At 43.0% G+C, this 23,952-nt stretch overlaps 1 protein-coding gene across 4 annotated transcripts in view; it reads right to left on the bottom strand.

The window, feature by feature from the left end:
- Positions 1-389: 389 nt before the first annotated feature.
- Positions 390-23,952, bottom strand: part of LMOD3 (leiomodin 3) — a 45,391-nt gene continuing 21,828 nt past the window's right edge. For 2 of the 4 annotated variants that reach the window (XM_084765610.1, XM_084765609.1), the window contains exons 2-4: positions 14,947-15,258; positions 8,981-10,348; positions 390-795 (exon numbers count right to left, since the gene is read on the bottom strand). In XM_084765610.1, coding sequence (XP_084621736.1) covers positions 769-795; positions 8,981-10,348; positions 14,947-15,240 — 1,689 coding nt within the window. In that variant the 5' untranslated portion in view covers positions 15,241-15,258 and the 3' untranslated portion in view covers positions 390-768. Of the gene's footprint in view, positions 796-8,980; positions 10,349-14,946; positions 15,436-15,469; positions 15,569-23,952 lie in introns of those variants that run through there. The other 2 variants (XM_084765611.1, XM_084765608.1) reach the window with 2 other exon arrangements.

Below are 23,952 nucleotides of genomic sequence, written 5' to 3'. Positions count from 1 at the left end.
TGGCCTGGGGTCCTAGACTGGACATCACAGGAGGATGCCACTGCACACCGCATCCATCTCTCCATCTCCCGCTGCCTCCTGGGACCAGGGTGACCAGCTGCCACTCCTTCTCCACAATGATAAACTCCACCCTCAAACCAGGAACCAAAGAAAATGCTTCCTTCCATAAGTTGCTTTTGGCAGAAATCTTGTCACTGCGGCGAGACCAGTGACTCGTGCAGCGAGGCAGGAGATTGCCACTGATTCTCTGAGAGCTAGCAGAGACTCTTATTCCAAAGCTTTGGAAGGACTGCCAGGCACTCACTTCATTAACCCTTTCCATTCTTGGAGCTTGCAACATGATTTTGCTCCTTTTAATATGATACAGAGTGAACGACAACAGAGGAGATGGGAAGAGAAAAAAATGGGAGTTGGGGCATAATCAACGGTTAACACTTCCGTCACATTTATTGATATATATATATTTTTTTTCCCCCCAGAGGAAAACAATAGTAAAGTGAGTGTTTACCAAAAAAAAAAAAAGTTAACTTCTGCTTCTAGAAGCATCACTCTACAATTTTCACCCAAGGTAGCCAAACTCTTCCAACAGGAACATGTTGCCTGTGATCACAGATATTTTGTTTCCTTCCCCTTCCTGTCTTGCCTGTGTCTTGTCACAGCCCAAGCCATCCCCAGCCAGGATGGAGCCACGTTCCTAGTTGTCACCCGCAGTGTTTGTGACACAGCCTCCAGCTGAGATCTTGCTCTTCTAGATGATTATGTTGCCTCTTACTCCAGTTCCTTTGGCAGCTGCACCTGTGGTTTAAGCATTTGAAGACAAAAAACATGAATCCTGGAAATATAAGAGCTAAAAAGCAAAAATCATAAAACTTACATGTCTTGGTGGATACGGAAGGCATTAGAAATGTTGACTGCGGAACTCTCCAAAATCAAGAGAGAGGCAAATGGACCGAAGCCACTATTATCAGGCGTTTACCACTGCCGTGGCTTGTTTGAGCATCCACAAGCTTGTTTGGAAATGGATCATAGGAACAAGAGAAGCTCAGAGCCCAGAACCAGCAGTTACCAGCTGCTCAGTCGGTGCTGAGCATCACTTTCCTCAGCTGTAAAATGACAATAAGAGCTTTCTGTCCACAATGTAGAAGGTCAAGTTACATAATAGGAGTGAGTGACAAATGGGGATAGTTACTTTCCTGAATAATTATTTTAGCCGGGTGCTGTGGCACACGCCTGTAGTCCCAGCACTCAGGGAGGCAGAGACAGGCAAATCTCTGTGAGTTCAAGACCAGCCTGGTCTACAAAGTGAGTCCTGTACAGCCAAGGTGACACACAAAAACCCTGTCTTGAAAAAAACCAAAACCAAACAACCAAACCAAATATATATATACACACATACATACATATATGTGTGTGTGTATGTATGTAGGTAGGTAGGTATGTTTCACTGTGCCCTACATCAGCCTTAGCAAGGAGAAGGGCTCTGAGCGGACAATGACTCCCCTGGGGTCACACAGCTAGAACTGCTGGAAAGATGGCCAGCTATTAAAAACAACTCTTGCATAGGATCAGAATTCATTTCCCAGCACCCAAATTAGGCAGTTCACAACTGTAAAAGTAACATTTATTTTCCTGTCCCATTGTTATCTGGGAGGCTAACTGCCTCCTTCCACTAACCTAGGCCTAGTCCTGGAAGCTTCTAACCTCAGTACAATCTAATCTAGGCCCAGAGTGTTTTCAGCCTCTGAGACTTACTGCTTAATAAGCTCACCCTTACTTGTTCTTTCTGAGCTCTGGGCTGGCTGACTCAACTCAGCTGTTCTGGCTGGAACTCTTCTCCCAGCTGATTTATTTAATCTGGATTCTCTCAGCCTGGAATTGCTTTGCTTGGCCTCGAACTAACTCAGCAATCTGCTCTAATTTTCGAGCTTCTTCTTATCTTCTGGCCTGTCCTGTCTTCATCTGAGTTCTCTCTCTCTCTGCAACCCATCTCTCTATTACTGTCCTGGTAAAAACTGCCTCCTCTCTCTGAAAAATTGCCTCTCAAGTAGCTTCCCTTTCCTCACTCTTCTCATGAGAGTTAGGCGTATCCTATTCTGTCAAATCTTCTCTGATTTATCACCTTTTCTGTCACTCAGACATCATTTTCAAACATGGGTGCTTCCTTCTACAAACTAACTTTACCTTTGTTTGAGATTAAAGGCATGCATCACCATGCCTGGATCTAAGCTTTCCTTTGCCTGCTACTTGTTCTATTTCAGGCTGGCCTTGAACTCAGATCTGTTTGCCTCTGTCTCCTCTATTAAAGGCATGTTTGTATTCCAGCTGGAAGATCTTTGCATGTGATCTCTTGCCAGAACAGCCGTGTTCTGAATTAACATTCTTCTACACATAGCTGTCTGTCACTTCAGCTGCAGGGGATCTGGAACCCTCTCTTGGCCCTTCCAGGCACCCACATTCATGTGCACATGCCCACACACAAGTATCTACATATAATTAAAAATTACATATGTTCTAAGGGCTGAGGAGATAGCTTCATTCTTAAAGCGCTTGTGTGGCAAATAAGTTCGAGTTTCACCAGCAGGTGATGGCACCACTTGCCTCAGCACTGAAAAGGAAGACAGCGTGACCTCAGAACTCAAGGCCAGCCACCCCTGCCTGCTTTTCAAACTTATCAGGCAAGTAAGAGGCCCTGTTTCATAAAACGAGGTGAATATCACCCAAGGAAGGATGCTTGAGGTCGACCTTTGACATGAAAATGTGCTTACACACACACACACACACACACACACACACACACACACACACACACACACGTCCTTGAAGCACATTTGTTAAGATAATGTTCAGTAAAACTTAGGAAAAGAATATATTTCTCAAAACCAAAATAAAACAAAACAAAAAACCCAAAAATCAAAAAACAAACAAACAAAAAACTATAGGCAAACTTCACAAGGACAAATACTACAAAAGACTCATATCAGTCCCACTCTAAAATCCACATTCAGCCTCTGTTGCCTAGCAACAGCTTAAAGTCTAGTCCACTCTAAAAGAGGTTTAAGTGGTGTTCTGTCCTAGGAGGTGACTCGTCCATCATGTGTGCATTATTCATAAGATGCTGACACGTGGAGACACTTGGAGTTTGTTAACAGCTGGGCATATTTTCCTCTTCCCTGCCCACATGCACCTGTCACTGCATCGAGCCCTTGTGGATCTGCCATGGCTCCTCTTGCAGTCAGTTCTTTGTCCATGTTCTCTGGAGAGGAATGTTTCACAGTGCCCTGCCCTCCAGAAGAGACATTTGATATCCCCTTCAGGGCAAGGGAAATGCCCTTGTGCCTCTGACCCTCTCCACCTCTGGTGTCAGACTTCAAGCGAAGGGGGTGGCTGTGCCTGGGTAGACTTTACCCAGGAAAACACCAATAATTAGGAGCAATGGGCAAAACAAACAAAACAAAACAAAAAAAACAAAAACAAAAAACAAACAAAAAAAACCACGGAATGGTTTAAATAACCTGTAAAGCTGCAATAAACAGCTAAAACAGTGTGATCTTCACGTATGTTTATACACACATGTGGAAATTCTAAAACAGTATTTAACAAAGCAATTGTGGATCAGCAGTTAAGAGCATCTGTTGCTTGAGCAGAGGACCGAGGTTCGGTTCCCAGCAGCCACTTGGTAGCTCACAGCCACCAGTCACTTCAGTTCCAGAGGATCCCATGCCCTCCTATGACCTCTGCAGGCAGTACATGGTGCACACACAAACATGTAGGCAAAACATGTACAAACACATAAAATTAAAAAAAAAAATCTTAAAAAAAAAACATTTTAAATCAGAATGTAAGCACTGGACCAGACACAGAATATCACGGTGCAAATAGAACCAAGCTGATAGCCCAGACTACGGGACAAAGGGCTGGATCACTGAATAATTGTTAACTGCGTGGAAAAGAATAATAGAGCACAAATCTTACATCATGCTTATTTTCTAAAATTCTACCCTTTAATTCATCCACGGCAGCAAACATTTTGAGAAAATCGGGCCTATTGAAGTTGCAAAAAAAAAAAAAAGATGTATTAAGTACTCATTAGCGACTACATTTCTCAGCAGAGTAAGCAGAAACCAAGAGAAAGACTAGCTAGCTGTGATATTGTAGAAGCACACACCTACACTCTCAGGACTTCAGCAATGGAGGGAGGAGAAATAGGAGTTCAAGGCCACCCTCGGCTATGTACCAACAACAGCAACAAGTCTTAATTAAAGGTTAAAATGTCAAAATCATGGCAGAGGCAAGCAGATCTTTGTGAATTTGAGGCCAGCCTGTTCTACAGCATGAGCTCCAGGATAGTCAAGGATACATGGAGAAACCCTGTCTTGAAAAACAAATAAATAAAAACAAAAGGAAAGAAAATAAATATCAAAATCAATTCCTGTTATACACACACACACACACACACACACACACACACACACACACACACACACGCACACCACTTGCACCATGCACATACAAGCTTTGCATGGCTAGGTATAATATTTCAGCGGTGCTAAATATTTGCATGTTTTTTTGTGGCATTTAGAACTTACAATATAATGCCTTGCCCTATGTCTGGCTTATAGCTACCAGTTTTCAACATGTGACCCAGAGAGGATATTTCTCTCAGACTGAATTGAGTCGGCTTTTTCATGTGGTCTGTGGCATTTGAGCGAAGTGCATATGTTTTCCTTTATTCTTTGTTATCGACTCCCATTCAGGAGCCAGACCAGGAGCATTGGTACTGGGAGAATAAGCATTAAATAAAAAAATAAGTAAATACTACAAATACAGACTGATTACTGGGATATGCTCAATTAAACATAAAAGTAATATTTTTATGTCTGAGGTGGAAATAAGTGTTTAAAAATTTTCCAAGAACAAATGATTGACAGCTATGTTTTGAGCAGTTGATATTCTGGTTTTAGGAGTTCTCTTTGTTAGGTTTATATTGCTGTGATAAATATCATGATGGAAAGTGACTGCATCACTGAGAGAAGTCAGGGCAGGAAGTGGGGCAGAAGCCACGGAGGAGTGCTGCTTACTGGCTTGCTCTCCACGGCTTGTTCAGTCTGCTTTTTTATACAACCCAGGACCACCTGCTCAGTGGTGACACCACCCACAGTGGACTCAGACCTCCCACATCAATCTCATCATTAATCAAGAAAATGACCCACAGGCCAATATGGTAGGGACATTTCTCAATTGACATTCCCTCTTCTCTTTCTTTCTTTCTTTCTTTTTCCTGTTGTTTCTAGAGACAGGGTTTCTCTGTGTAGCCTTGGCTCTCCTGGACTTGCTTTGTAGATCAGGCTGGCCTTGAATTCACGGAGATCTGTCTGCTTCTGCTGGGATTAAAGGTGTGTGCCACCATGCCTGGCCTGAGGTTCCCTCTTTTCAAATGACTCCAGCTTGTGTCAAGTTGACAAAACCCAACCAAGAGAGGGATTTAAAAAAAAAAACCCACCAGGTATTAAAATTGTGCATTAATTTCTACCTCGTTGTTTCACCATGCTCCAAATCCACATTCCTTTCATTTCTCCTCTATAAAATGAACCTTGTTAGGTCTCATTTGACTGACCAAAGACAGTTTTCTGTGCCGGCGGTCATGCCATTGCTGCTGCTAGTGTTTCTGGCACTGCGCTGAGTCTAAGGTGTAGCTTTGTGATGCTTCGGTTCCTCTGGTATGAGGAAGCACCTTGCAGCTGACAGTGTTTACGAAAGCTGGCCACGGATAGGGCAAGCACACGCTATCTTCACCTCCAATGAGCCGTGTGCCTTGGGCTCGCTCGCTCACGTGCAGCTCCATTGCAGTTTAAATAATGGCAGCAAATGGGGAGAAGGCGACGGGCAGAGGGAAGACATCTTTGTTCTGGTCTTGACTGTCAACCTAATATTATTTCCAAAGACAGTCTAAAAGGTGAAACACTTTGAAAAGATGGCTCTATGGTCTGGCTTTAAAATAGACGTTTATCCTATGGGAAGAAGACATGAAACAGAACAGTGGGAGGAACTGGGCATTAGTGAGGGACACCCAACAGTTGGATGAAGTGTCTTCACGTTATCCTCTCAGAGCACTTTATAGGACTAAATAGACAAAGTCATGGCGAATAGCTGAGATACATACAAAAAGATAGCCACTGTTGCCAGGCAACCGGAGGCAAAGGGGGCTGTCGCGGTGCAAAGCCATTTCAAAGCAGAGGTCAATAAGCAAGGTTACCGTTCTAAAAAGATGTTCCTTCTTATCCTTTTTTTTATTTAAACAATGGCACTAGGGGCTGGCTCAGAGAGTAAAGTGCTGATTGTGCAAGTATGAGGACCTGAGCTCAGATTCCCAGGACCCACATGAAATGCTGGGTATGGTGGTGCATTGCCTGTAGCCTCCAGTGCTGGGGGCAGGACATACATAGGCACATCCTGGGGGAGGGGGTTCATTGGCCAGATAGTCTAGCGAAAATATCAAGCTCCACATTCAGTGAGATGGATCTCAAAAAATAAGACTGGGAGGTGGGAGAGGTAGTTAAGAACACTGGCTGCTCTTTCAGAGGACCCAGGTTCGATTCCTGGCTCCCACATCAGGTGGGTCACAACTGTCTAGAACTGCAGTTCCAGGGGATCAGGAGTTCTTTTCTGTCCTCTAAGGGCATCAGGCTTTGTGTGGTACACAGATACACATACAGGCAAAACACTTATCCACTTAAGATTAAAAAAAAAAAATACACAGTAAGGTGGAGAACAGTAGAGAAAGAACCTGATGTTAGTGTCTGGCCTCTACATGGGCATGCATAGGCAAGATCACCTGCTGGTGTACACATGCGAACACACACACACACACACACACACACACACACACACACACACACACACCAAACTTATTTCGAACGGCTAGCGTTACAGAACCGATTTCACAGGGTTTTTACTCTTACAGTTATCACTGCGGTACTGAGTTTGTGAAGGGGTGGAATGCGATTGTCTCAATGGAGCGGTCATTCCTTCCAGAGTCCGGCAGGAGGTTTGCTCGGATGCTCACTTGAGCTTCCCTCCCTTTAACATGGATTTCCAAAAGCCTTGTTCTTCTTGGTATATTACTTTCTGACTGTATTGCACCAAGACGGCTCTACTATTGTCCCCATGTGACTTCACAGTGACAGCAAAGGACTGGCTGCACAAGGCACAGCAGGTGCAGACAGGCTTGTGTCCTGCCCAAAGGCAGGCGGAGGACCTCTGCCTGACCTCATGCGACCTTCTAGCAGTCTCCCCTGTCACCTGTCCTAGGACCAATCCAGCTTGATTCAAATCACAGATAAAAAAACATCTTGGACACAGAAAAATAGGACAATGACAATACATTTCTAGAAAATGGGAATTCAAGACGCATATGTGAGTAATAGCAGTTACCCCAAGATTAGAAAGCTCCATATAGCTGAAAACAAAGCAAAACAAAGCAAAACAAAACAAAACAAAACACAGACGCACATGCGTATTTGTTTTCCATAGCCTGAAAAAAAAGGGACTCTCTACCATAAAATAAATTGACCATGTTGTCAACACAATATCTTAGCTCAATTATAGCATATATATACGTAATATTTATGACACATATGTCACATATTATACATATGACACACATATATAATAAATATATACATATATATTTGTTTGTTTGTTGTTTTGTTTTGTTTTTGAGACAGGGTTTCTCTGTGTACCCTTGGCTGTCCTGAACTAACTTTGTAGAAAAGGCTGGCCTTGAACTCACAGAGCTCTGCCTGTCTCTGCCTCCCGGAGTGCTGGGATTAAAGGCATGCACCACCACAACCTGGCTACATATATATATTTTAATAACAGTCAACAATCAATCATTATGGTCTGTGGACATCAGTTCTTCAACCTGTATGACTATCACTGTAATAATGACCAAAATTTTTTTCATTTCTGCAACCTAAGCTCAGGGAATAAAGCCAGCTCCCTAGTCAGCTTTAGCACAGACTTTTATAAAGACTCCATGAATATTAAAACTAAGATAATAGCAAGATTTTTTTTTTTTGAGATAGGGTCTTTCTGGGTAGTCTCGGCTATCCTGAACTCTGTTTGTAGACCAATCTGGCTTCAAACTCACAGCTGGGATTAAAGGCATGCACTACCATGCCCGGCTCAATAGTGAGATATTTTAAAGTCCATTGGCTCATGAAGATGGTAAACTGAGGTTTGTTATTTGTCTGCCTGTCAATAAAGCATACAGAAAAGTCTTTGCAGGTGGTCTACTTTCCTCTGCTCATAAAGTCCCCAGTGCCTTTACTCCAGATACTTACAAACATGCTTCTTTGTTTTTTTAGGGTTTTTTGTTTTGTTTTGTTTTTTGTTTTTTGTTCTCATTTGATCCTTCAAGGAAGCTCCTGGGGTGTCTGATTCTTAGCTCTATGTGCCACGAATGGTCTGGTGTTACATATGCACATCAGGGATTCAAAATAGCGTGCTGAATAAAAACCTGACACCTCAAGACGCAGTTTTAATATCAGTGCCACCACGTGCGAGTGGCACCTGCTAGACATGCTATTAACTTCCCAAGCACCAGGCTCTCCTTCACGAAATGGGGAGAACACTTGTGCCAACCTTCTAGTATTCCGACGATCATGTGAGTCAGTTAGCTTATCCAAGCACTCAATAGAATGGAGGTAGCTGCAAGTATTATTGTCACAGGGCATATGCCTGTCCGTAAAGGTAACTAGTAATTTAATTCTATTGGTGTTGCTTCTCTGACTATCAACACTCAAGATCCCCGCTGTGTCAAACTAAGGCATGATGGGGTAACATCACTCTCAGCTAACTAGCAGGCTCGAGGTCAGCCTGAAACACACGAAAGCCTGCCTCAAAAATAAAATATAAACAAGAGGGAGAGGGGAGAACGAAACCTGAAAAATGTTTGTTATTTCTCTCTCTTGTTACTTACGGGTTTCAGGTAGGCAACGTTGCTGTGTCGGATGTCATTCAAGAGCTGGTCTCTGGGTGTGATTTCCACCAGCGGGGGTGGCCTATTTCTCGGCACTGGCTTGAGGGTTTTGATTACATCTTTGAGGTTGGTTTTCTCCGGTGCCTCTCTGGCTTCCGGCATTCGAGATTTGCGCTGAATTCTCTTGAGCTTCACCACCCTGAATGAGTCAGGCTCCGTCTTGCACTGAGGAGGTTGCGGTGGCGGGTGTTTGATTGTTTCCTTTCTTCCAGCGAAGGAGACTTCCTGAGCAGGCAGGGGCCGCGCAGGTGAAGGCTGGAAGAACTCCTGCATCCTGGGATCAGGCATAGGTCCTCCCAGCCTCTCCCACATCCCAGGGGGCAGCCCCAACCCGTTCTCCAGCATTGCTATCAGCTTTCTCTGCTCTTTAAGTTGCTGCTGCTGCTGTTCCTCTTGTCTTTTCTGCCTCCTTTTATCCTGGTTCCTGGTAAGCAGGTTAGTAACCACCATTCTGGGACCCGGAAGCTCGAAATGGTAGCCCATCTTCAGCAGAGTGTTGTTGGCCTTCAGAAGCCTTGAGATTTCCATTTCGGCGTGGTGGCCCAGCATATGCCTCTGGTTGTGAAACCTAAGTTCGGTTAGCGTCTCATTGAACTGGAGGCACCTCATGATGGCCACGATGCCCTTTCCTGTGATGAAATTGGACTCGATATTGAGCGTGGTGATGCTCCTGTTCTCGCGCAACATATTGGCCAAGGCAAACGCTACGCTCTCGTCTGCGCCGACGTTGGCTAAACTGAAGCTCTTGATGTGTTTGTTTTTCTTCATTGCGTTGACAAAGTCCAGTAACATTTCTTTAGGGATATTTTCAATGTTGTTCAGGTTGAGTTCCTTTACCTCAGGGTCGTTCTGTCTCACTCGCCTCAGGCTTCCATCCAGGTCTGTCTGGTTCCCCGAAGGCCTTGCACTGACCTTCAGAAAACTGGTATCTAGAGCTAATTTCTTAGGGTCTAATTTGGCTATTTTCTTCTCAGTTTTTTCTTTGTTCTCTGGTGCATCTTTTTGTTCTTCCGGCACTTTAGTAGTCGGCTGCTGCCAGGTGCCTGTACTGTCGTGGATTTGTTCCTTTGCTTCGTTTTTTTCTCTTTTGACTTCTTCATCCTCTTCATCCTCTTCATCCTCATCCTCCTCATCCTCCTCATCCTCTTCATCCTCATCCTCTTCGTCTTCTTCTGCTTCTAGTACATTGTTGCTCCCATTTGATTCTCTTTTATTTGCCACTATTTCACTATTGAGCTTTTCTTTTAAAAACTGGGGCATGTTTTTAATGCCTTTGTCTCTCGCTTCATGCTGGTTTTGAGTGTTTTCCTAAAAGATAGGTTTACAACAGTTAGAATACATAACAGCAAAGAAATACAGAGTACAGCAATGTCTACTGGAGTTAAAAAAATATTTTAGGGGCTGGAGGGATGGCTCAGTTAAGAGTGTTTGCTGCTCTTCCAGAGGACTTGAGTTTGCTTCACTGCACCCATGTCTGGCTGCTTACAGTTGCTTGTTACTCCAGCTCTGACGGCTTCTCCTGGCCTCCTCAGGCACTGTACTCAAATACACTAACGAGAACCTCATGTATACAGACACAATTGTGTGCACAGGCACATACACACAAATTAAAAATAAAAACAAGCCAGGTGTGGTGGCACACGCCTTTAATCCCAGCACTGGGGAGGCAGAGGCAGGTGGAGGGTTGTGAGTTCAAGGCCAGCCTGGTCTACAATGTGAGTCTAGGTCAGCCAAGGCTACACAGAAAAACCCTGTCTCAAAAAAAACCAAATTAATTAATTAATTAAAATAAAGACAAGTCTTTAAAAAACCTTTTTAGGAGCTGGAGAGATGGCTCAGAGGTTAAGAGCACTGGCTGCTTTTCCAAAGGTCCTGAGTTCAATTCCCAGCAACCATCTATAATGAGATCTGGTACCCTCTTCTGGCATATAAGCACACACACAGGCAAAACACTGTATACATAATAAAGAAAAATATCTTTAAAATATTTTTTTAGGGCTGTGGAAATGGTTCAGTGGGTAAAGTACTTGCTGGAGAAGCATAAGTATCTGAGGACCTGAGTTCAAATCTCCAGCACCCCCATAAAGTAAGATAAAAGATGAGAAGTGGAGACAGCGTCTCTGAAGGCTCCTGGGCCAGCTAGCCTAGCACATGCAGTGGTGAGTAAGAGACCCTGCCTCAAACAAGGTGAATACTGAGGACTGACAGCTGAGGTTGTCCTCTACCCCACCCCCTCTTACACACACACACACACACACACACACACACACACACACACACATATACACATATATAAAACATACACAAAACACATTCACACATATACACATAAAAATTTTTGAAAAAACTTAAATGAAGCCAGGCACGGTGGCACCCACCTTTAACTTCGTCGCTCTAGAGGCAGAGGCAGGCAGAGCTCTGGGACCTGGGCCAGCATGCTCTAAATAATGAGTCCTTGACCAGCCAAGTCTACATAAAGAGACCCTGGCTCAAAAACAAAACAAAACATTTTAAGTGAAAACACTCAAGCTAATAAACCATAAGCATAATATTATTCCATGTATGTATATGTATCCCTACAAATGTATATATGTATTAGAAAAAAAAACTTCTGGAATTATTACCAAATTCCCCTTTTGTTTTTCTGAGACAAGAAGGTAACCCTGGGACAACTGAAGGAGGGTCTGCTGGATGCTCGCTGCCTGTACTGTGTGGCTTTGGGTTTTAAGTTTGCCTTGTCTTCAGATACAGAAGACCCTGTGATGGGCTGATATAAGCGAATGAGGATGGACTTTTGTAGACACACATGTTGGGTTGTGCTTATCTCCTTCCAGACACACTCATCTCTTGGGTTCTTCGGGAACTGGCTCTTAGCACACCAAAACTCAATTCATGATCCATATATATATATATATGAATTCAGATATATATGAATACACACATAAATATATATCCTACACACCCATCTCCCCACACAAGAGGAATTTTACATCATCTCTAGAACATCTAATATTTGCTACAAGTAATGTAAACATGAATACTGTTTTGTTTTTAAAAATGAAAAGAAAAAAATCTGCATATGTTCAGTCCACATGGCAAAAAAAAAAAAAAATCTTTTTTAGTGTTTTCAGTTCACAGTTGGTTGAATTCAAGATGTAGTCCCTGAGGATACACAAGGCCAAAGGCATTAAAATAAAACCTAGTTAATTTTGTTTTTTGGCTTCTGTGTTTTTAAAAAATAGTGTTGAAACATATTTGAAAACTTTAAACAGATTTTTAAATTCTTATATCAAAGTCTTTGCTTCATGTTTAGTTGAACAGGAGTATTTATACACGACAGAGTGGTGGTAGAAAACAGCTTCTTGGGCTGGAGAGATGGCTCAGAGGTTAAGAGCACTACCTGCTCTTCCAGAGTTCCTGAGTTCAACTCCCAGCAACCACATGGTGGCTCATAACCATCTATAATGTGATCCAAAGCCCTCTTCTGGAGTGCAGGTGTACATGCAAGCAGAGTGCTTATATACATTAAATAAATAAATATTTTTAAAAAGAAAGAAAGAAAGAAATTAGCTTCCTGATGGGCCATGGTGGCACCTGCCTTTGATTTCAACACTTGGGAGGCAGAGGCAGGTGGATCTCTGTGAGTTCGAGGCTAGCCTGGTCTTCAGAGTGAGTTCTAGCACAGCCAGGGCTACAGAGAGAAACCCTATCTTAAAAAAAAAAGCCAAAAATAAAAAAAGGAAGGAGGGAAGAAAGGCTGGAGAAATGGCTCAGTGGTTAAGGGCCCTGGCTGCTCTTCCAGAGGATCCAGGTTCAATTTCCAGCATCCACATGGCAGCTCACAAGTGTCTGTGACTCCATCCAGTTCCAGGGGATCCAATTCCCTCACACAGACATACATACAGACAAAATACCAATGCACATTTAATAAGAATAAGTCATTCATAAGATTTTATTTATTTGTTTTTTGTATGGGTGCTCTATCTGCATGTGCATCTGCATGCCAGAAGTGAGCATCAGATTCAAGTATAGATAGATGGTTGTGAGCCACCATATGGTTACTGGGAATTGAACTCCGGACCTCTGGAAGAACAGACAATGCTCCTATCTACTGAGCCATCTCTCCAGCCTCAAGAATAAGTCATTTTAAAGAGAAGAAAGAAGGAAGAAGGAAGAAAAAGAAGAAGGAGGAGGAAGAGGAGGAGGAGAAGGAGAAGAAGAAGAAGAAGAAGAAGAAGAAGAAGAAGAAGAAGAAAGTCTCTTTATACCCTATAGGTAACTACCCTTCCTAAAGTAACCACTGCTCTCATAGACATGCCCATTGCATTTCTTGAGAATATGATGGTGGATGGAAATGAGAGTAATCTGATAATCCGAAGGGTTTATCCAAATCCTTGGTTTTGGTTCCTGGCTCTGAGAAAACCCCCTTCATTGCTTACTAGTGTCTGAAGCAAAATGCCTTGAAGGAAGAGCCAACCTTAAAATGGAACTGGATTAGGGTGAGATTTACAACTCTCTGCTGTGTCTAGGACATGAGCAGGCAGTCTTTCAAATCAGTGTTTATTCGTGTTTACTAGGCATTGATAACTACACTTTCTGTACATCTGTCTATCTTGCAGGTGGAATTCTGAAAGCTATCGAGGAAGTCTGGCACGCGGCATTCTGAACAAGAGCTTAATGCTGCTGATACATTGCAGGCTGGATGGGACAGTTGACAATCCTTTACTACCCTCTAAAGCCTGCACCATCGTATTCCTCATCTGTCCCAGCAGGGGGAGCCAATCATCAAGCTGTTTAATATACACCAGGGGAAAACATAAAAACACTGGTTCTGTACTCCTCCTAAAGTTGGTATTGGTGTGGGGGTCGTCTTTGAACCCCCTGACCTGCAATTGTAAGGGGTCTGCAAATGACACAGTAAGCTCTAGCCTGACCAATCCGGAGATTTATTTCCTGGGACTCAATTCCTGTTTGATGTTCACTACTCCTTTCATCACACCAGTGTGACAGCCATGAGATGAGATTCACCTGTATCTAGCAGGTGGGACCAAAGAAACCTTACTTGGGAACTCTGTCTTTTTTTTTCCCCCTAAGTTATTTTTAAGTGCAACATTAAAATTTGTGCTTTAGGGTCACCAAGATGGTAAAGGTAGGTCATCAGCAGGTAAAGGCACCTGCCCCCAAGCCTGACCTATACACATACACACACACACACACACACACACACACACACACACACACACACACACACCTAATAATAAAATGTAATTTTTAATTGTTTTTTTTGTACACAGTAGGTTTGTGAAGCTCATGCCAGCTCTAGTTTTTAGGTTAAAATGTGTCAAGAAAGGACTACCTTAAAGACAGCTTCTTAACCATCAATTTCCAGATGGCATCACTGATGCCCTTTGTACAGTGTGCCCACATTTTCAGTTTGGGGTTTGGTTTAGTGGTTATGGCTAGATTTCCCCCAGCACTGAGAGATCTTTGACATATGTAAAATATTGAATATACATAAGTAGGCTGGAGAAAGGGGCGGGGCGTAGAGTTTTGAAGAGCTTCTCAAAAACAGAAGCAAAATAAATAAATAAATAAAGTCAGAGCAGCTGCTTCTGGGTTATGAGTTAAATCATTAAGTATCATGGCTACAAGCCACAGAGACCTGGCAGAAGTGTTGAAGGAGAGACACTGGCAAGGAGTGTCTTCCTCCTTTGCAACTATACCATTCTTCAGAACATTACAAAGTTACAGTCAGGAATAGGACTTAATATTTACGATTTAATTTAGGTGTGGCAAAATCCAGAAACAGAACCCCACACTGTAGTCTTGAGAAATGACAATGGCAAAACAGACCCTGGCAGCCCAGTCCCGGAGCTGTTTTGTGTCCCACACAGATCCCTGGTTACCTCAGACTGCACAAAACTGACAGGAACGCGTTCGTCTTCCAGCATGCGTCTGGACGCTTTCTGTAAATACATGTAATCGACAAGAGATTTATGGTCAAAGTTTCCTGTGGGCGCCTTGTCGGTTTGATCTTTTTGGATCATCCCCACAGGAAGGTGGGGGTCAGGGGCCATGACTTCCATCTCGGACTGCAGTTCCTTCAGCTCTTCAGGGGACAAGTTGGCCAGGATTTCGTCTTCATCGAGCTCTTCGCTGAGCGTGTCTTCTTGATCTGAGTTTCTGCTGTTCTCCGACATTGTTTACTCTGTCTGTTTCTAGATTGCCAAGATGATAAGAAGAGAAAAAGAAAAAAGAATCAGTGTGCAAACACCTCAATGTCTTCCAGTTAACTAATATCCCAGGTCAAGCCACCCTTGGAGAGATTTCCTCTCTCAATGGTGCTTGCCGAGCGGCTGGAGTGACTACGGCTCAGCTCGCGTGGGATCTATATTAAGCAAGGTTTTCTGGGCAAGTTGTGGAACCTACTACACGACTCCCTTTTCGGCAACTTGAGTCAGCTGTACAAATCCATCTGACATTTCAGTACAGCTGCTGTGCCGGACGGCGAGTAGCCCGGTCTACAGAATCTCTGCCGGAATAAAATGCATTCTTCTCTAATGCCCTCCCGTGGCTGTGTCCAACTCCAGGCAGCCCGTGCCCCACATGGTCTGGAACTCCAACGGGGGAGCCTGCTGCTGCTTAGGTAAACAACTCACAAAACATCCGAATGAAAATACAGCCAGCAAATGCAGTTTCTCCTGGAATAAAAAAATAAAAAATAATAAAATAAATAAAAAAAGGCCCTTGAGGGTGGAAGGTGAGTTCCTGGCCTTTGCCTCTTCTCTCCAGCAGGCTCTGGAAGCCGTACAGCTGAGAGAACAGCTCAGGTCTTGCTGTGGTATCCACCCTGTGTAAGTGACACTGTGCAGGCCGCTCTTATCTGCAGCTAGATCCTGTGACCTGACAGATGGGGATACCAAGCCCCTGAATTTCCAGGTAAAGGGAGGGGGGCCCTGAGCGTTTAAAACCATTTAGGTCCTTAGTAAGTGTCCCTCAAAGCTGGCTAGATAAAGATGGATCCGAAGAGAATTTTCTTTTTAACCAAACAAGTGAAGTACTGGGGACAAGAAGCTGTGAAAAGATTTTTTTTTTTTTGTAACCTGGAGGAAGGAAGAAACAAATAATTTTTAGAAAATTACTAACATACATTTATATTGGCCCAGCAACTGTCTTTTTCAAGGCGTATCCCTCAGAAGTACTCCCACGCAGATGGAAGCACAATGGTATATGTTTATTGACTACAGACAGCTCTAAACAGTGCACATGACAGAATATTTTAGAGACAAAAAAATTAAATGAGTGTATCTAAGTAGAAATAAAAGCCAGGAAATGTTCTGCACACCTTTAGTCTCAGTACTAGGGAGGCAGAGACAAGTAGATCTCTATGAGTTCAAGGTTAGCCTGGCTTACATAGCAAGTTCCTGGACAGCAAGTGTTACATAGAGAGACCCTGTCTCAAACAAAACCCTCCCCCAAATAGGTAAGTATAAAAATTCCACTGATAGCTGGGCAGTGGTGATGCCTTTAATCTTAGCATTCAGGAGGCAGAGGCAGGCGGATCTTTATGATTTCCAGGCCAGCCTCGTCTACAAAGCGAGTCTAAGACAGCCAAGGCTACACAGAGAAACCCTGTCTTGAAAAACCAAAAACCAAAAGCCAAAAGCCAAAACCAAACCAACCAACCAAACAAACAAACAAAAACCAGTGATTACTGAAAAATAAATAAGAAGCCAAACATTTCAAGTGCTTTTAGAGAGGAACATGGCATTCAAAGGGCTAGGCTGGGGAAAAGATTTCAGCGCTATAAATCCTTTTTGTTTGTTTGTTGTTTTTCTAGACAGGGTTTCTCTGTGTAGCCCTGGATGTCCTGGAAATCACTCTGTAGACCATGTTGGCTTTGAACTCAGATCTCTACCTGCCTTTGCCTCCAGAATGCTAGGAGTAAAGGCATACGCCATCATAGGCTATTTTCAAAGTTTGAATTTTGCAACTCTTTACTCGGAAATATAAATATTTTGTACAAACCTGGAGATAACGTACAGAGCGAGAGAGAAAATGAATGTTTCACCGTATTTCCCTGTTGAGAGTAAAGAACGTTCCGGCTCATTTCAGTCATTTCTCTAGGAACAGGAACTCCATGCTACTGTGTCACCTTTATAGCTTTCGGCAGTTCGGCCATGGAAGGCAGCACGCCCTTGGTGGCATCCCCAGCCCTGTGTTCTTTGGTTTATTGTTTGTTTTTTGTATAGAATTTTGTTATAAAGCATTGGAACTCATAGGTGGTATGGCTGGCCTTGAACTTGCAGCTATCCTCTTGCCGCTGATGCCCAAGTGTCACGACTACAGGCATGCACCGCTGCATCCAGTCGGCTCTCTGTGTTTTCTTGTTGGTAAAATCAGATTACTTTTGAGGCAATTATATATTCTGGAACCACATAATTTTTAAGATCTCCCTCGTAAGGACCTTTAGTTCATAAAGCAAATAGTTCATGTAACCAGTCCTTAATTGTGACAAAGCTAAACTGCCTTCATTTCTCACAAGTACAGACAGTTCTCCAACGAGCATCTTGCTAGCTACATATTTGTGTATACCCAAGTTTATTTACTTAGGGTAAATTGGATAAATTTTTAGAAATCAGACTGCAGGATCAAAGAACATGGAAAACTAAATGTGTTTCATGTGAACGCCTAAGTGATCCTCTTAGTGTTATTAAAATGTCTCTCCAGCATGGGTACATCATATACATATGCTGGGATTCTCCTTATGTATATCACATATATACATATATATGGATGTATATGTGCACACACACATATTCCTCCATGATCCAGAGTTCTGCATCCAGACTCAACAAATCAACAGATTAAAAAAAAAAACATTTGGAAAAAAATTGCATCTGACGGTGCATGTGCTTTTTTTGCCTACCCATTCTTCCCCCAAACAGCACAGTGCATCACACCTCAGGGACAGTCACAGAAACAGTTAAGGAAACACAAGAACACAAGATATAAAATAGAGATCATTAAAAAAAAATGCTTCTACTAGAAAAACCATTATATTAATAGCCATGAACAAAAGAGGCTTTAAAAATCTTGGCATATGTGTGTGCGTGTGTGCGTGCAGCTCGTAGCTTGAAAGCGTCCCCTGCCGCTCTCTTTCTCAAGTTCCCATAGTGATTCCTGTAGTCCTTGGGTCCTTCAGGATCTGGATTCCGCTGCTTTCCTCCTGTGTGATTCCCATCAGTCCCTGCTGCGGCACACTATCTGTCCCAACCCACAGCCAACTTGAGAACTCTGGTCTATGGGGAGCTCTTTCCTGTGTCAAAGTTTGGAGCCTCCTCTGCCCCCTCCCCAGCCCTTCTGGGTGGAGCAACCTTTATTGTTTTGTTTTCATCTTTCACTGAGGTCATCTCCTCTTCAAAGCCCTCACTGATAAAAAAAAAAAAAAAAAAAACTCCAAAAAAAACCACAGGCTCGTATTTCTTTAAATCCTTGTCTAGAACTGAGCACCTGAACCACAGAATTGTCACTGCCAGTCACTGGCCAATCCTTCCCCTCCTGGCATTTTTAACCTGCAGCCCCACCACCTACATGCCCACAGACTAGCCATGAGTGGGGCCCAATACAAAAGGTAGAATTACTTACGATATTATGAATCTCTCTGTGACTTTCCCCCAAACTCAGTTATACAGTTCACAAGTGTGAACCATACGTGATATAACAGCATAGAATCTCAATGTCCAAAGGTTGGACACACTCACACTATACTTATTTTGTAGGGCAGCTGGGAAACGCCTAAATGACATAACCTGCAGCAACTTAATGAGCATTAGCCATTAGCTACGCCCAATGCTAACAAATACTGTTCAAAACTGAAAACAGAATGGCCTTTTCATGTTATCCTCGTTAAAACACATACGTAACACACATACAAATATGTATGGATCCTAGGGACATATGAGAAGTGCAGATGGTCAGACAAGGCAACGCATCCTCATCGGGTCCATTTCCTTTTTTAACTTTTTCATCCAACACTGATCCCGGTTGTGAAGATGGTAGATAAGCCACCTCTCGCCTCAAGCTCCACCCCCTGATTAAAAATGGACAGAGCTTCTAGAATGACTTCCAAGTGGTACTAAATAAATCAGTTCTAGCCTGTTTGTGGCAAGCTATTCTCTTGTGCAATAATTCTGTTCGGAGTTCCAAGGCTCTGCCCACTGCTATGAGCTGCCTGGAGATTTCATGAGTGTCATACAAATGCCTGGCTCTGCTCAAATTTCCCTGACCCATGGTGCAATCCCTCAGCGTGGGCTCTGAAACGTACGAAGCAAATGTTTCTCTAATGCCCGATGCTCAGCCTGCCTCGCTTTCACCAGATCCAGCTCAGTTACAAGGGGGGAACCATCCTCACTTTACCGTAATTGTTTTATAAACCAGTTCAATTTTTTAATTATTGAATTGGGGGAGGGGGGTGCTTCAACAATTAAGAGCACTTGTCACTTTTGCCGAGGACCTGGGCTTGGCATCCAGCACTGACATGGCAGCTTACAACCATCTATAACACCAGTTCCAAGGGATTCAGTGCCCTGTTCTAACCTTCTCAGGCACACTGTACATAAACATACAGGCAGGCAAAACACTCATACACATAAAATAAGAAATGAGTTTAATTTTAAAAGTGAAATTGTTCCTATTTTGGTTTCATTCCAAAGACGAGTAAGAATGCTATGTCAGTCCTATAAGGCAACGAAACAGAGTGGCTGCTGCAGCTCAGCACTGCCCTTGTGGTCACTGCTGCGGCTACGGTTGCTGCAGCCACTGTGTCTATCAATACCGGTTGCTGCTATTATTGTAACATTCCTGCTGCTGTGACTACTATTGATCTTGCTGCTATTCCGCTAACCTTTATTGGGTACTTATCACTCCTAAACATGTGACAAGCATCTTTTTATATGTGTCAAATTTCCCTAGACAACATTGAAAGAATTTGAAAGAACTACAACATTTGTCAGAACTGATTAAAACAAAAACAAAAACAACGATAAAAAAAAAATCCCAACCCAACTCATTATTTATCATGGATTACCCTCTAGCCTGTAATCCTCCTGCCTCAGCCCTTGGAGTGCTGGGATTATAGGTATGTGTCAGAAGTCACAGCTCTTAGTCTTCTGTTACTTCCTATTATTTGTCCAGTATAAATTCATTTAATATCCAGAGTTGAAATCACACAGCACCCAAAGTGATTATTCTGTTATCGTGCGTATGAGTGTGCATACGTGGGCCCATGTGTGCAGGACAGCAGTCAGCCTCTGGTGTCATTCCTCAAATGCCATCTAATTTGCTTTTTTTGTTTTTTGTTTTGAGGCAGGGTTTTCAAATTGGCCTAAAACTTGCCAAGTAGGCGAGGCTGTCTGTCCAGTGAGCCCCAGGCATCTGCCTGACTCTCTCCTCCCCAACAAGTGCTGGGATTATACCTGCCCATCACCGTGCCTGGTTTTGTTTGTTTGTTTGCTTGCTTTTGTTTCGTTTTGTTTTGTTCAGGATTTCCAGGGATTACATTCAGGTCATCATGCTTATATATTAATCACTTACTAACTGAACCATCTCCCCAGCCTTGCTTTTGTTATTTCATACAAGTCATTAGACACCTGTTGAGGATGTCAAGACATTGGCTTCATATATATATAAAATCCCAGCACTTGGGAGGTAGAGATGGGAGGATCTATGTGAATTCGAGGCCAGCCTGGTCTACAAAGCAAGTTCCAGGACTGTTAGGGCTACACAGAGAAACCTTGTCTCAAAAAAACAAACAAATAAAAACAAAAAACAAAAAAAAAACATGGAAGGGGGGTGGGATACAGGAGTTGAGGAAATGGCTTGATGAAATTAAAACATTCACAGTATTTAGTCCACTGAAGAATGAAGTAGAATTGAGGTAGAAAAGACCTATTATTAGATACTGATTTATTTATTGATTTACTCCAAAGCTCTGCCTGTACTGCCTCTTTGCCAAGCCTGACTTCACTTGCTACCTGGAACAGAGTGACCTGGAAAAATAGCTGGAGCCAAGAAGGACCTCTCAGCGATGCAGACAAACACCCAGTGTTTGCGAGCAACACCTCCATATTCTGAAAACATCAAGCTGAATGGAGAAAGTAGGGAGGAAGAGCACGTGCAGTAAGAGTTTGTTTTTATGACAGTCAAGTGTAAGGTCACCTGGGGAGACTGAACCGAAAGTAGCTGCTTACAGAGGATGGGACTGGAAAGTAGGTTCTGGAGTGACCACTGTATCTCGATTAGGGTGTTGATTACATAAGGAAATGCATTTGCCAAAACTGATCTGTGAGTGTACTTATGACTCGGATAGATTTTGCTCAGTGCAAGTTATATATTAATATGTCAATGAACTTTTTAAATAAAATATGGAGGTTCTAAAAATCAGGCCAAGTGTATACCTATGCAAGGTCTGAGCACTTCAGTTAATTGAAATGCAAGGAGAATTCAGATCACACGGGGCTGTTACTCAAGAAGCACTAGTGACATTGGAGAAAAGGCCAGAGCAACCAGAAACCTTAGAGAGTAACCAGGAAGTGTACGCAGCATCTCACGGATGTTATCAGACTTTACAACAGGCTGCCCCTTTGGTCCTTTTCCAAGGGTGTGTTTGGAAAACATAATCACTAGAAACAAGCCTGTTTGCTCTCTGCCTTTAAAATAACTTCTTTTTAGGGATAGCCATGTATATTTATTATGAATTAAAATAGAAAACGCAATATGTAGACAGGAAAAAAAAACCTGAAATAACAAGCTGCCAGATGATCTCACTCAGTGTGTGCTGGGATGCCTCCCAGCTCCCTTTTAAAGGCTGTTTGAGGGTGTTTTGTTTTGTTTTGTTTGTTTGTTTGTTTTAATTGTTTCCGGTCTTTCCCATCATCCTGTTCACTCTCACTGTGAAGCAACTGTGGCTGTCTTTGTTAGGGATGGATCTGACTTGTGATGACATAATAGTTACCCTCGCCCCAGCCTTCCACCCCTCAGCCCCGAGATTGTCCCTGGAAGTCTGAGGCTTTCTCTTCCCTTCTCCTTTCTTTCTTTTTTCTCTTCTCTTTTTGCTTTCTGAGGTGGCCTCAGGATGTGGCCTTGGCTGGCCTGGGCATGGCTGTGCACTATCCTGACGTCAGATTTGTAGAGATCCTCCTACCTCAGCCTCCAGAGCACCTGATTTCAGGCCTGTACTACCTAGCTTGTCAGGATCTCATTTTCAAAACTGGATCAATTGTTACCAAAGGCGGAAATGCCTTTCATACCTGAGCATTTTTTGATGGATGGGCATGAGTTGTATGGTTTTGAGGAGAAAGTACTTGTGCAGGAATGGATTTTTACAAAGTTACAAGGACCATTCTGTAGACTCATGTATGGAACATAAAGTTTAGTCGTAGGGCAACACATTTTAAGTGTGTGCCAGGTGTGTAAACACAGGTGAGTTGTTCCCTCTTGCCTCTTTAGAGAATCTCTTACTCAGCTGGTAGTTCTGTCTTTTGTCAAATAACTTCAGCAGTGTCTTTTTGAGATTTGCCTTTTTACCTTGGGTGGATTCTGTCGCCCTCTCGCAAACTGCAAGATGCACGAGCTCAGACATAGTGGCTGCCTCATCAACTTGTTATCTCTAGGTCAGATAAAGAAAAGCTCAGAGCAGTTGAACAAGTGTATAGATGGATGAATGAATGAATGAATGAATGAATGGTACTACCTTTCCATTTATGGAAGGCCAGTCAATTGCTGGAATAATTAGTAGTTTCCTATGATAACCATTTACACCCCTCTTTCCCAGGTGTGTGAGTGGGGGTTAGAGGAAGTCGTGAATGAGGGTGAAGGTGATAAAAGGCAGAGTTGGGGGGTAAAAAGCAGGTAGTGTAAAGCCTCGTAAGACATTTATTCGAAATACAAGTGGAAGCCATTATAAAGGGCTTAGAAGAACTCAAAGTGACCCAGGCTTTTCAAATGCCCTCAGGCTGAGGTTGTAATTCAGTTGGTAGAATGCCTGCCTGGCATGCAGGAAGCACTGAGTTTAACCCCAGCACCCTGTATTTGCCTGGAATCCTAGTACTCAGGAACTAGAAGCAGCAGGATTTAAAGTTCAAGGTCATCCCTGGCTACACAATGAGTTCAAGGCCAGCATGGGCTACACCACACACTGTCTCTCTCACACACAAACCCTAGGAAACATCTTCCAAAAAGTACAGTGTCTCAAATTTCAGTGAGAGGGTATCTGGCTGTCTACTCACAAATGCTTCTCTCCAATGGGGAAAGGATGGGGCTTTGAGAATTATGGGGGTACTATTGTTAAAATGAAAGGTTGCAAGTTAGAAAAAAAAATAAGAGAAAGACAGATGATTAAGCTGACTATTGAATAACAAAGAGTCATCTTTCAGGAAGAGCCTCTAATGTATTCAAGCAGGTCAGAACTGGTTCTTCACGAGGCTGGCTCATCCAGCTGATGATAGCCAAGTCCTCCATATTGAGGGAGCACGTGATCTGCAAAGAGACATGCCCATATATACCTGCACCAAACTCCCCTTGTGGCATTCAATCAGCAGGCGCAACTCTCTCCCTCTCTCTCTTCTTGCTATTGATTTCCCTGATGGGGAGCAGATGTGAGCTTGGAGAACTAGCCTCCTTGCCTGCTGACCATATAGAATCAAGCCTTTTCTGGGTGTAAAAGGCTGGTGCCCTAATGTTGCTTTGTATGCGTGATGGGCTGAAAACCCTTGCTCAGCATCACGTTTTCTGCCCACATGCTAAGCAGACCCTTTGTAGAAGAAAAGGTTTTATGGCCTATTGAGTGGGTGAACACATTAACACTAGCTAATAAAGTGACAAAGTCATACACAAGTAAGATAATAGTGATA

The sequence above is a fragment of the Acomys minous genome (assembly GCF_964271855.1).
Source record: "Acomys minous genome assembly, chromosome: 17".
NCBI classification, from domain to species: Eukaryota; Metazoa; Chordata; class Mammalia; order Rodentia; family Muridae; genus Acomys; species Acomys minous.
This window is presented reverse-complemented; position numbering and strand designations above follow the sequence as displayed.